The 12,574-nt window shown below is 40.6% G+C and overlaps 1 protein-coding gene across 1 annotated transcript in view; it reads left to right on the forward strand.

Annotated features, from left to right (window-relative positions):
• The window catches only part of ANAPC1 (anaphase promoting complex subunit 1), a 131,023-nt gene that overhangs the window by 34,404 nt on the left and 84,045 nt on the right, over positions 1 to 12,574 (forward strand). The window contains exons 9-13 of the mRNA XM_011980520.1: positions 524 to 744; positions 1,864 to 2,073; positions 6,032 to 6,127; positions 7,858 to 7,948; positions 8,068 to 8,133. Coding sequence (XP_011835910.1) covers positions 524 to 744; positions 1,864 to 2,073; positions 6,032 to 6,127; positions 7,858 to 7,948; positions 8,068 to 8,133 — 684 coding nt within the window. The remainder of the gene's footprint in view (positions 1 to 523; positions 745 to 1,863; positions 2,074 to 6,031; positions 6,128 to 7,857; positions 7,949 to 8,067; positions 8,134 to 12,574) is intronic.

Genomic DNA, 12,574 nt, shown 5'->3' on the forward strand with positions numbered 1-12,574 from the left:
TACCCTCACTTTTTTTTTTTTGAAAAATCACTTGTGAATAGTTGTTTTATTGTTATTATCATCATCATCATCATCATCATCACATCATCATCTTTAGAGATGGGGCCTCACTCTGTCACCCAGGCTGAAGTATAATGACACAATTATAGTTCACTGCAGCCTTGAACTCCTGGGCTCAAGTGATCCTCCTGCCTCAGCTTTCTGAGTAGCTAGGACTACAAGTGTGTACCACCACTCCCAGCTAATTTTTAATTTTTTGTAGAAATGGCATCTTGTTATGTTGCCCAGGCTGGTCTTGAACTCCTTGGCTCAAGCTATCCTCTTGCCTCACCCTCCCAAAGTGCTGGGATTATAAATGTAAGCCACTGCACCTGGCCTCATTTGAGAAACAGATTGAGCTTCTTAGGAAAGAAGAAATACTGTATCTTTAGTAACTGACTTCAGCTTGCATTCTTACAAGGAAATTGCTATTTTATTCTAATTATTGTCTTTTTTTTCCTTTTTCTCTTTATTTTGACTTAAGGAAGAGAATGTTGTTTTAAAGTTCTCTGAACAGGGGGGAACCCCACAGAATGTGGCCACTAGCAGCTCCCTCACAGCACATCTCAGAAGCCTCTCCAAAGGAGATTCCCCTGTGACTTCACCTTTTCAGAATTACTCCTCCATTCACAGTCAAAGTCGCTCAACCTCATCACCCAGTCTACATTCTCGCTCACCTTCTATTTCCAACATGGCAGCTCTAAGGTAGAAGGGTTTCCTGGTTTTTCTTTTTAAGCTTTCTCTTTTGTTTTGAAGGATTTAGAATTTCTGTTGACAGCTTTTTTTAGGGGAAATATATTTAGGGGAGATATTTTTTAGGGGAAATAGCCATTATCCCAATTGAACCACTTTTTTTTTTTTTTTTTTTTCTTTCGAGGTGGAGTCTCGCTCTGTCACCCAGGCTGGAGTGCAGTGGTGCGATCTCGGCTCACTGCAAGCCCCACCTCCCGGCTTCACACCGTCCTCCTGCCTCAGCCTCCAGCTGTGACTACAGGCGCCGGCCACCATGCCCGGCCTGTTTGTTTTTTGTATTTCTAGTGGAGACGGGGTTTCAGTGTGTTAGCCAGGATGGTCTCGATCTCCTGAGTTTGTGATCCGCCCGCCTCGGCTTCCCAAAGTGCTGAGATTACAGGCGTGAGCCACTGCGCCCAGCCCTGAGCCACTTTTACTAAGATAGCTAAGTTTACCATGCCACATTCTTTCGAATGTGTCTTTCCTGAGTCGTATTTGAAGCTGCCACATTCTTTCCTGAGTCATATTTTGAAGCTGCCTATGCTCGTCCTAAGATTAGTTGCCTTGTTTCTACCACTGTGTGGGCAACAGTTTGATGAATATTAATTCCCAAAATATTGTGGCACTATTTTACTTTTGCCTTAATTTCTGTTCGTTTTTCTTTTTTCTTTTTCTTTGTTATTTGGTACCTAAATGTATCTGTCCTCTATATAGATATATGTTTAAATCACCAGCTATCTATGTCTGGTGCTGCAGGGACATTGGTTTGTTGATATATATATATGTCTGACTATACAGGGACATAGTTTAGAGCTTTTTGAATAATCAGTTCATTTTCTGAAAAAGAAGATGATCTAAGTTTTAGTTTTAAAAGATGAGTTCTAATAAGAATTCTAAATCTGGAATATAGTAAAGCACATTGACATAAACCATTTAAATAGCTACTCCTTTTTGAAAAATTTTAATTTCTGACCTGGATTATGCCATGAATGCTCTTCTGTCTGTGGAATTTTGGGAAGTGTCATTGGAGTGTGTGTCATAGAAGCCTGCCCTGCTAACTGTGATGTACTCTGTCCTCTGTTTATTTTGCAGTCGTGCTCATTCTCCTGCCTTAGGGGTGCACTCTTTTTCAGGGGTGCAAAGGTTCAACATTTCAAGCCATAATCAGTCTCCAAAGAGACACAGTATTTCTCATTCTCCAAACAGTAATTCTAATGGCTCCTTTCTTGCACCAGAAACTGAGCCAATTGTTCCTGAACTGTGTATTGACCATTTGTGGACAGAAACGATGATTAATATAAGGTTCGTTGTATATATTATTGTATTCAAAGAAAAATCTTGCTAAAAGTCTTGGGAAATATATGGCATTTTGTTTAAAGTTTCCTTTTAATATGATCAGTTGTTTTTTTTTTTTTTTGAGACGGAGTCTTGCTCTGTTGCCCAAGCTGGAGTCCAGTGGGGCAATGTAGGCTCACTGCAAGCTCCGCCTCTCAGGTTCACGCCATTCTTCTGCTTAAGCTTCCGGAGTAGCTGGGACTACAGATGCCGCCACCATACCCGGCTAATTTTTTTTTTTTTTTTTTGAGGCGGAGTCTCGCTCTGTCGCCCAGGTTGGAGTGCAGCTGTCTCTTATACACATCTAGATGTGTATAAGAGACAGCCCACCACCTCGCTCGGCTAGTTTTTTGTATTTTTTAGTAGAGACGGGGTTTCACCGTGTTAGCCAGGATGGTCTCGATCTCCTGACCTCATGATTCGCCCGTCTCGGCCTCCCAAAGTGCTGGGATTACAGGCTTGAGCCACCGCACCCGGCCGGGAGAAACAATTTCTATCAATGAGGAAATTTTAGCATGTTTCCTAAGTTTTATGTTCATATTAGTTGAGTGCCAGCTTTACTTTCTGGGAAACATAGCTTAGATCTCTGTTCTGGGTGACCTTTCTTCTTTTATATTCTCTTTAAGAATTTATGTGTTAACTTATATGCCAATGTATATGCTAGGTAACAATCTGATAACTCACTGTCCCTGTCCTCAAAAGGGACTGAAGGATGGTGACACTGGAGGGACTACTTTTGCTGGTAGGGCTTTGAAAGATGAATAGGTATTTCTAGGCAGGTAAGTTGGGAAAGGCCACAGATGGCAGCTGAGATCAGAACAAAAGTGCTGGTGAATGCGTGGTGTGTTTAGGGAATTATAAGTACTCCCACTCTGGTTTGTGCAGAGGGAGGGAAAAGGCTAATGAAGAGGAGGCTTCCTAGGCGCAGTGGCCCACACCTGTAGTCACTCAGTTTGGGAGGCTGAGGCGGATGGATCACTTGAGCTCAGGAGTTCAAGACCAACCTGGCCAAAGTGGTGAAACCACATGTCTACTACAAATACAAAAATTAGGTGTGATGGCGTGCATCTGTAGTCCCAGCTACTCTGGAGTCTGAGGTGAGAGAATCATTTGAACCCGGGAGTTGGAGGTTGCAGTGAGCCAAGATCATACCACTGCACTCCAGCTTGGGCGACAGAGACACAGTCTGGGGGAAAAAAAAAAAAAGGAGGCTTGAGAGATTACTGATTGTCCTTTAGGCCTCTGGTCTATTTGATGACAGCGGTAAGAAGGCACTTTATAAGTGTGTTGGAAGTCTGAGAAAGAGCAGAACAATAAATGTGGAATTGTCAGCTCATAAGTGGTGATTGAGGTAAGAGAATTGGACTAGAATTGAAGAATTATTGTATTCAATAATTGTGTGTACATGTAGTATATAGACCTTTTCCCAAGGAGAGGGTTTTAACATTCCTTAGATTCTCAAAGGGATTTGTGGCCTCCTAATAGTTAAAATCCAGTGGTGTAGAATTAGAAGAGGGCTAGGAACTGAAGTCCTGGAGACTTAAGATTTGGGGAATGGAAAGAGACAAAACTGGCACAGAGAGACAAAGCAAAAGAGGTCAGATGGGAGAAGGAGCAGGAAATACAGAACACATAAAAGAGAGAGCATTTCAAGAATACAGAGATGCCAGTATTGCCAGGTACTGGTGAAGTGTGGCTCTGAGAGTTGAGCCCAGAGAGGAGGTGCCTGGGTGGCAGTGGGTTCCTTGGTGACCTTGGCCAGAGCATTTTAAGCTGGGAGGATGGTGGGGGAAAGTGGGGTAGAAAAAACAAATGGGGACTCAGAAAATGAACATAGGCATACAGACTATTTTAAGGAGTTTGCCTTTGAGTGGGATTGAAGATACAAAATTAGAGGGAGTCTCGGTCAAGGAGAGTTTTGTTTTTGCTGAACTATAATAGAATTAGTTTTCATGACATCTTGCCCCAGTATTTTCTTTTTCTCTTTTTTTGAGACAAGGTCTCACTCTGTCGCTCAGGCTGGAGTGCAGTGACTCAATCACAGCTCACTGCAGCCTTGGCCTTCTGGGCTCAGATGATTCCCCCACCTCAGCCTCCCAGGTAGCTGGGACTATAGGCACACACCACCATGCCAAACTACTTTTTGTAATTTTTGTAGAGAAGGGATTTTGCCGTGATGCCCAGGCTGGTCTCAAACTCCTGGGCTCAAGCAATCTGCTTGCCTCTGCCTCCCAAAGTAATGGGATTACAGGTGTGAGCCACTGTGCCCCCGACCCTCAATATTTTCTTACTTAACCACAATACAAGTTTTATATCCAGTCAAATTGACAGGGTCTTTTATATACTCTAATGTTGAGTCCATTTTATATTTTAAGACTTTTAATGTGAAATAGTAGGCAAATGGACTATACTCAAGGGAAAGCACTGAAAATGCAGATGAGAGGAAATGATTGATGGAACAAGTAACCAGAAAGGTGCACAAGTGGTGAGATTAGCCTTGGGATAAAGAAGTGAAGGTTGATCAGATACGTAAGGCAGGAGGTTGAGCTCAAAGCTTAGAGCCTCGTTTTATCTGAAATATAAGGCAAATGCATAGTCTTAGAGAGAGTGGAATGGGGGATAGGTAGTCTGAAGAAAGTAAAGATGTGGATACAATGTTGAAGTAGTCTCTGGTTTGTTTCTCATATATAAAATAAAAGTATCCTACAATTAAAAATCATTTTTCTTTAAACTTATTTGTAAGTTGAATATATTATAGATTCTTATTTTTTAGATTTATGGGTCTTCTGTAGCACTTTATTTGTTTATTTTTTGAGACGGAGTTTCACTCTTGTTGCCCAGGCTGGAGCACAATGGCACGATCTCGGCTCAACACAACCCTCCCAGGTTCAAGTGATTCTTCTGCCTCAGCCTCCCGAGTAGCTGGGATTACAGGCATGTGCCACCACGCCTGGCTAATTTTGTATTTTTAGTAGAGACGGGGTTTCTCCATGTTGGTCAGACTGGTCTCAGACTCCTGACCTCAGGTGATCCACCCACCTTGGCCTCCCAAAGTGCGGGGATTATAGGTGTGAGCCACCACACCTGGCCTTCTATAGCACTTTAGAAGGAAAGGTTTGGGAATTAGAGATATGATTTCAAAAAGAGATGTGAAGGAGGCCTAATAATCTGAGAAGGAGAGAGGGGTAGATAGGAGAAATAGCATTATGAAAGATCTGACCCTTTGAGGGATAGGAATTCAAGTTTGCATGCATTACTTTACAAGTAGTAGCTTAGTTTGCATTACTTTACAGGTAGCTAGCTTACATTGTATGTAATTTAAAAGTTCATCAGTAATTGTTAAATTTATTGTAGATTTCCCCAACAAAGCTGTCTAATGAGTTCATAGTCAAAGAACTGAAAGGATCTTAGAACACGATTAGAACATAATCAAAGAACTGAAAAGATCATGAAGTTTAATTCTTAGAAATGTTTGTGTCTTCAAGATTATTGCTTGACCTAAGTAGTTTTTAGATTTCTTGCAGAATATTTTCAAAGACTTTTTTTTTTTTTTTTTTTTTTGAGATGGAGTCTTGCTCTGTCACCCAGGCTGGAGTGCAGTGGCGTGATCTCGGCTCACTGCAAGCCCTGCCTCGTGGGTTCACACCATTCTCCTGCTTCAGTCTCTAGAGTAGCTGGGACCACAGGCGCCCGCCACCATGCCTTGCTAATTTATTTTGTATTTTTAGTAGAGATGGGGTTTCACCGTGTTAGCCAGTACAGTCTGGATCTCCCGACCTCGTGATCCCCCCGCCTCGGCCTCCCAAAGTGCTGGGGTTACAGGCGTGAGCCACCACGCCTGGCCTCAAAGACTTCTAGTAGTTAGTTACTGTGGTAGATTCTTGGACCAGTGCTGACAGTTACTTTATTAATGTATCTATTATAGAGAGAAAAATTCACAAGCCTCAAAAGTGTTTATTACATCTGACCTATGTGGACAAAAGTTCCTGTGCTTTTTAGTGGAGTCCCAGCTCCAGTTACGGTAAGTGTATGTGTTTCCCATTGTTTCTGTGTAAATAACTCAGCACTCCTTTTTCTTTTTCTTTTCTTTCCTTTTATTTGGCTAAGTAGTTTTATTTAGAAATAATTTACATGTCATAAAATTAACATGTTTTAACTGTACAAATAAATGATTTTTAGTAAATTACAGTGTTACACAACCATCACCACAACCCCAATTTTACAAGATTTATATCAGCATACAAAGATTTTCCTTGTGCTTGTTTGCAGTCAGTCTTGTTCGCATTTCCAGCGTCAGGCAACCATGCGAGGCTTCTGCCTTTATAGATTAGTTTTTTCTGGACATTTATATATATGTAATGTATGTACACACAGTGTATGTAGCTTTTTGTGTTTAGCTTTCACTTAGCGTGATGTTTTTAGGATCCACCATTTAGTAACATGTACCATTTTGTTTTTTTTTTTTTGTTTGAGACGGAGTCTCGCTCTGTCGCCCAGGCTGGAATGCAGTGGCCGGATCTCAGCTCACTGCAAGCTCCACCTCCTGGGTTTACGCCATTCTCCTGCCTCAGCCTCCCGAGTAGCTGGGACTACAGGCACTCGCCACCTCACCCGGCTAGTTTTTTGTATTTTTAGTAGAGACGGGGTTTTACCGTGTTAGCCAGGATGGTCTCGATCTCCTGACCTCGTGATCCGCCCGTCTCGGCCTCCCAAAGTGCTGGGGTTACAGGCTTGAGCCACTGCGTCCGGCCACATGTACCATTATTTCATACCTATTGCTATGTAATAGTCCATTGTATAGATCTACCATGTTTTGTTTATCTGTTCATCAGTTGATGGACTTTTGGTTTATTTCCACCTCTTGACTACTGAGAATTATGACAGTATGAACAGTTGAGCAAAAGTCTTGAGCAAAAATGTGGACATACGTGATTTTATTTTTCTTGAGTGAATACCTAGGGTTGGGTTGTTGGGTTGAATGGTAAATTCATGTTTAACTTTTTAAGAAATCACCAAACTGTTTTCCAAATAGCCTGTATCATTTTATATTCCCACCAGCAAAATACGAAGGTTAATGTCTCTTTATCCTTGACAGGAGTGGATAGCATCACACTCTTTGATTGTAGCCATTTTCTAATAGTTGTGAAGTGGCTTTCATTTGCTTTTCTCTAATGCATTCTGATGTTGATCATCTCATAAAGTTATTAGCCATTCATTTATCTCCTTAGGTAAAATATCTATTCAGATCTTTTGCCCATTTATTTACCTTCATATTTTGAAATATGATAGATCACAGCCAGTTACAAAATAGTAAACAAGTCCTGTATACCTTGCATTCTTTTTCCCTCATAGGTAACCTCTTATATAACTATATAATACATTATCATAACCAGGAAATAGATGATCTACACACTTTATTTCAAATGTCATCAATTTGTGCTCATTTATGTGTATATATGGTTCTATACAGTTTTTTCACATGTGTAGATATATGTAAAAACCACCACCATCAAGATACAAAACATCTTTGTCTCTCTTACGTTAACTCCTTATAGTCACATACGCTATTACCCACCGACCCTGGCAACCACTAATTCTCTATGTTGATAATTTGACATTTGTGAATGTTACATAAATGGGCTCATACAGTATATAAACTTTTGAGATTGTCTTTTTCTGTTCAGCATAATACTTTTAATACTCATACAGGTTGTTGCATGTATCAAGTTTCTTTTTTATTTCATTATTTAGCTGTGTAAAGTTTCAAGAGAGTAATGATAAAACCCAGCTCATCTTTGGTTCAGTGACCAACATACCAGCAAAGGATGCAGCACCAGTGGAGGTAATGTAGGCACATTTGAGAAGTTGAAAATTATTATGCCTCAGATTTTTCAGTCAAAAAATCTGTTAATTTGCTCAGATTGGGAAATAAATTTTTTGTCTTTTTTTTTTTTTTTTTAGAAAATAGACACCATGCTGGTCTTGGAAGGCAGTGGAAACCTGGTGCTATACACAGGAGTGGTTCGGGTAAGCAAAAAATAGCACTCCATGCATTTAGTAGGACTTCAGACTGCCTCTATGAATATTTTTTTTTTTTTTTTTTGAGACGGAGTCTGCCCAGGCTGCAGTGCGATGGCGTCATCTCAGCTCACTGCAGGCTCCGCCTCCCGGGTTCACGCCATTCTCCTGCCTCAGCCTCCCGAGTGGCTGGGACTACAGGGGCCTGCCACAACACCCGGCTAATTTTTTGTATTTTTTAGTAGAGACAGGGTTTCACCGTGTTAGCCAGGATGGTCTCGATCTCCTGACCTCGTAATCTGCCTGCCTCGGCCTCCCAAAGTGCTGGGATTACAGGCGTGAGCCACCGCGCCCGGCCTCTATGAATATTTTTAATGTTACTTTAGATTGATATTTTAAATTTGTTATGTTCCTGCCTGCACAATTTGGCAGAAGATTTTTGTTAATAATTCTCAGTGCAGCTTCCCATTCAGGTTGGTCCTAATTTGGAGGGTTATGGTTCACTGCTATTAAATGCGTTGGCACTCTAAACCTGTCACAGATGGGAAACTTTTTTTTTTTTTTAAGTTAAACTAGTTTTGAAATTGAAGCATGGGTACCTTTGGTAAGTACTAAAGTTCTGGTAAAGTTTCATTATATTAAATGTATATGTTAGCTGTATTTTTTTAACATTTGTGAAATATACACAGAGAATGTACATTTTACAAATTTAAATTATGAAATTTAAATACACACATGCAATTTGAATAGTAATGAAGTGAATATTCATATACCCAGTATGCTGGTTGAGAAATAGAATATTGCCAGTATCCTTATTTTTATTATGTTCTTTTCTGATTGTGTCCCATCTTCCCCTGCCCTCGAGATAGAAGAATCCTGATTTTGTGATAAATCAGTTGTTTATATTACTAGTTTTTACAGTTATGTATGTATCACTAAAAGATGAATTATTTAGTTTTCCTTGTTTTTGAATTTTTATATAGAAAAGATACCGTGTATTCTCCTCTGATGTACTTATTTTGCTCAATATTATATTTGTTTTAGATTTGTTGATGCGTAGTGTTGTTTACTCATTCAGTGTTATGTATATATTTAATAGTGTTCCATCATACCTCGTTTTGTGCTTTGTTTTATTGTACTTCACAGATACTGCATATTGTTTTTACAGAATGAAGGTTTGTGGCAACTTTGTGTTGAACAAGTCTGCTGGTCCCAGTTTTCCAGCAGCATGTGCTCATTTTGTGTCTATGTTTCATATTTTGATAATTCTTGCAATATTTCAAATCTTTTTGTTATTAGCTTATCTGTTATGATGATCTGTGATCAATGGTCTTTGATGTTACTATTGGAATTGTTTTGGGGCACCATGAACTGTACCCATATAAGATGAGGAACTTAATTGATAAATGTTTTGTGTGGTCTGCCTGATCATTTGACCCTTTTCCTGTCTCTGTCCCTCTCCTCTTGTCTCCCTATATCCTGAGAGAAAACAATATTGCAATTAGACTAATTGGCTGGGCGCGGTGGCTCATGCCTTTAATCCCAGCACTTTGGGAGGCCGAGGCGGGTGGATCACGAGGTCAGGAGATCGAGACCATCCTGGCTAACACGGTGAAACACCGTCTCTATTAAAAAATACAAAAAATTAGCTGGGCGTGGTGACGGGTACCTGTAGTCCCAGCTACTTGGGAGGCTGAGGCAAGAGAATGACCTGAACCCAGGAGGCGGAGGTTGCAGTGAGCTGAGATCGTGCCACTGCACTCCAGCCTGGGCGACAGAGCCAGACTCTGTCTCAAAAAAAAAAAAAAAAGAAATTAGACTAATTAGTAACCTTGTAATGGCCTCTTAAGTTTTCAAATGAAGGGAAGAATCACAAGTTTCTCACTTTAAATAAAAAAACTAGAAATGATTAAGCTTAGTGAGGAAGGCATGTTGAAAGCTGAGATAGGTTGAGAGCCAGACCACTTGTGCATGAGAGCCAACTTGTTCATGCAAAAGAGAAGCTCTTGAAGGAAATTAAAAGTGCTATTTCAGTGAACATGGCAAATGATAAAGCGAAGCAGCCTTTTCACCGATATGAAGAAAGTTTTAGTGTCTGGACAGAAGATCAAACAAACCGTAACATTCCCTTATGCTGAAGTGGAATCCACAGCAAGACCCTAACTCTCTTCAATTCTGTGACGGCCGAGAAAGGTGAAGAAGGTGCAGACGAAAAGTTGTAAGCTAACAGAGATTGATTGTTGAGGTTTAAGGAAGAAAACCCTCCCCATAACACAGAAGTGCAAGGTGAAGCAGCATGTGCTGATGTAGAAGCTGCTAAGATAACTGACTCAGGTGGCTACACTAAACAGATTTTCAGTGTGGATGCAACAGCTTTCTTTTGGAAGAAGATGCCATCTAGGACTTTCATAACCTGAGAGAAGTTAGTCCCTGGCTTCAAAGGACAGTCTTACCCTCTTGTTAGGGGCTAATGCAGCTGGTGACTTTAAGTTGAAGCCAGTGCTCATGTACCATTCCAAAAATCTTAGGGCCCTTAAGAATTAGGCCAAGTCTGCTCTGCCTGGGCTCTATAAATGGAGCAACAAAGACTGGATGGCAGCGCGCCTGCTTATAGCATGGTTTACTGAATATGTTAAGCCCACTGTTGAGACTATTGCTCAGAAAAAAGATTCCTTTCAAAATATTACCGCTCATTGATAGTACACCTGGTCATCTAAGATCTCTGAGGGAGATGTGCAGGAGATGAATGTTGTTTTCATGCCTGCTGACACATCTGTTCTGCAGACTATGAAGGAGTAATTTTGACTTTCAAGTCTTACTATGAAATACATTATTTAACTAGAACTGCCATAGATGGTGATTCCTTTAAGGGATCTGGCAAAGTCCATTGAAAACCTTCCGAGCTGGATTCAGTGGCTTACGCCTGTAATCCCCCACTTTGGGAGGCCGAGGCAGGCGGATCACAAGGTCAGGAGATTGAGACCATCCTGGCTAACAGTGAAACCCTGTCTCTACTAAAAATACAAAAAATTAGCCGGGGGTAGTGGTGGGAACCTATAGTCCCAGCTACTCGCGAGGCTGAGGTAGGAGAATGGCTTGAACCCGGGAGGTGGAGCTTGCAGTGAGCCAAGATCGTGCCACTGCACTCCAGCCTGGGTAACAGAGCAAGACTCCGTCTCAAAAAAAAAAGAAAAAGAAAAAGAAAAAGAAAACCTTCTGGAAAGGATTCACTTTTCTAGATGCCATTAAGAATCTTCATGATTCATGGGAGGAGGACAAAATATCAACATAAACAGGAATTTGGAAGAAGTTGGTTCCCACCCTCATGGATGACTTTGAGGGGCTCAAAACTTCAGTGGAGGAAGTCACTGCAGATGTGGTGGAAATAGCAAGATAATTAGAATTAGAAGTAGAGCCTTAAGATGTGACTAAACTGCCAAAATCTTATGATTAAACCTGAACAGAATTGCCAAACTTGAACAGAATTGCCAGAATCTTATGATCAAACTTGAAGAGCAAAGAAAGTGGGAATATACAGAAAACAAATATTAAATGGCAGATTTAAATCCCACTAGGCCACTATTTAAATACAATGGTTTAACACAAATAACAGAGACTAGCATATGGGATTAGAAAATACCACCCAACTATATATGTTGGTTATAAGAAGCTTTCTTCAAATATAATGACATAGGTAAGTTAAAGGATGGAAAAAAGATATATTATGCAAACAATAATCAAAAGATAGCTGGAGTCACTATAAAGTGGGAAAAAAAAATGACCAGGAACAAAGAGAGACTTTAGTTAAAGGGCCAAATCACCAAGAAGGCACCCTTGAATATTTTATAAATGTCAGTTCATTCCATTTGGTTGATAATGTTGTTCATGTCCTCTCCATCCTTGGCAATTTCTTTTCTTTTTTTTTTTTTTGATACAGTGTCTCGCTCTGTCACTCACGCTGAAGTGCAGTGGTCAGATCACAGCTTACTGCACCCATGACCTTGTGACTCATGCAATCCTCCCACCTCAGCCTCCCAAAGTGCTGGGATATTACAGACATGGGCCACCGCACCCAGCCTGGCAAACTTTTTATGTAGGAGTTCAGACAAGTATCTATCTTAGCCTCTATGGGCCACACGCAGTCTCTGTTACATATTTGTCTTTTTTTTTTTTTTCCCTTAACCATTTAAGTACGTAAAACCTATTCTTAGCTCACAGACTGTACAAAAACAGGATACAAGCCAGATTTGGTCATGGAACATAGTTTGCTGACCAAGGATCTAAATAGATGCAGAGAAATCATTTGATGAAATCAAATATCTGTGATAAAAAAAATTCTCAGCAAACTAGAAATAGAAGGGGACTTCCTCAAATAGATGAGGGACATCCAAAATTTTCACTGTGTCTCCTGGTGAGGAGGAAGGGAGGGCCATGACTTTTTTCTTGGTGT

The sequence above is a fragment of the Mandrillus leucophaeus genome, unplaced genomic scaffold, assembly GCF_000951045.1.
Source record: "Mandrillus leucophaeus isolate KB7577 unplaced genomic scaffold, Mleu.le_1.0 Scaffold214, whole genome shotgun sequence".
Classification (NCBI taxonomy): Eukaryota; Metazoa; Chordata; class Mammalia; order Primates; family Cercopithecidae; genus Mandrillus; species Mandrillus leucophaeus.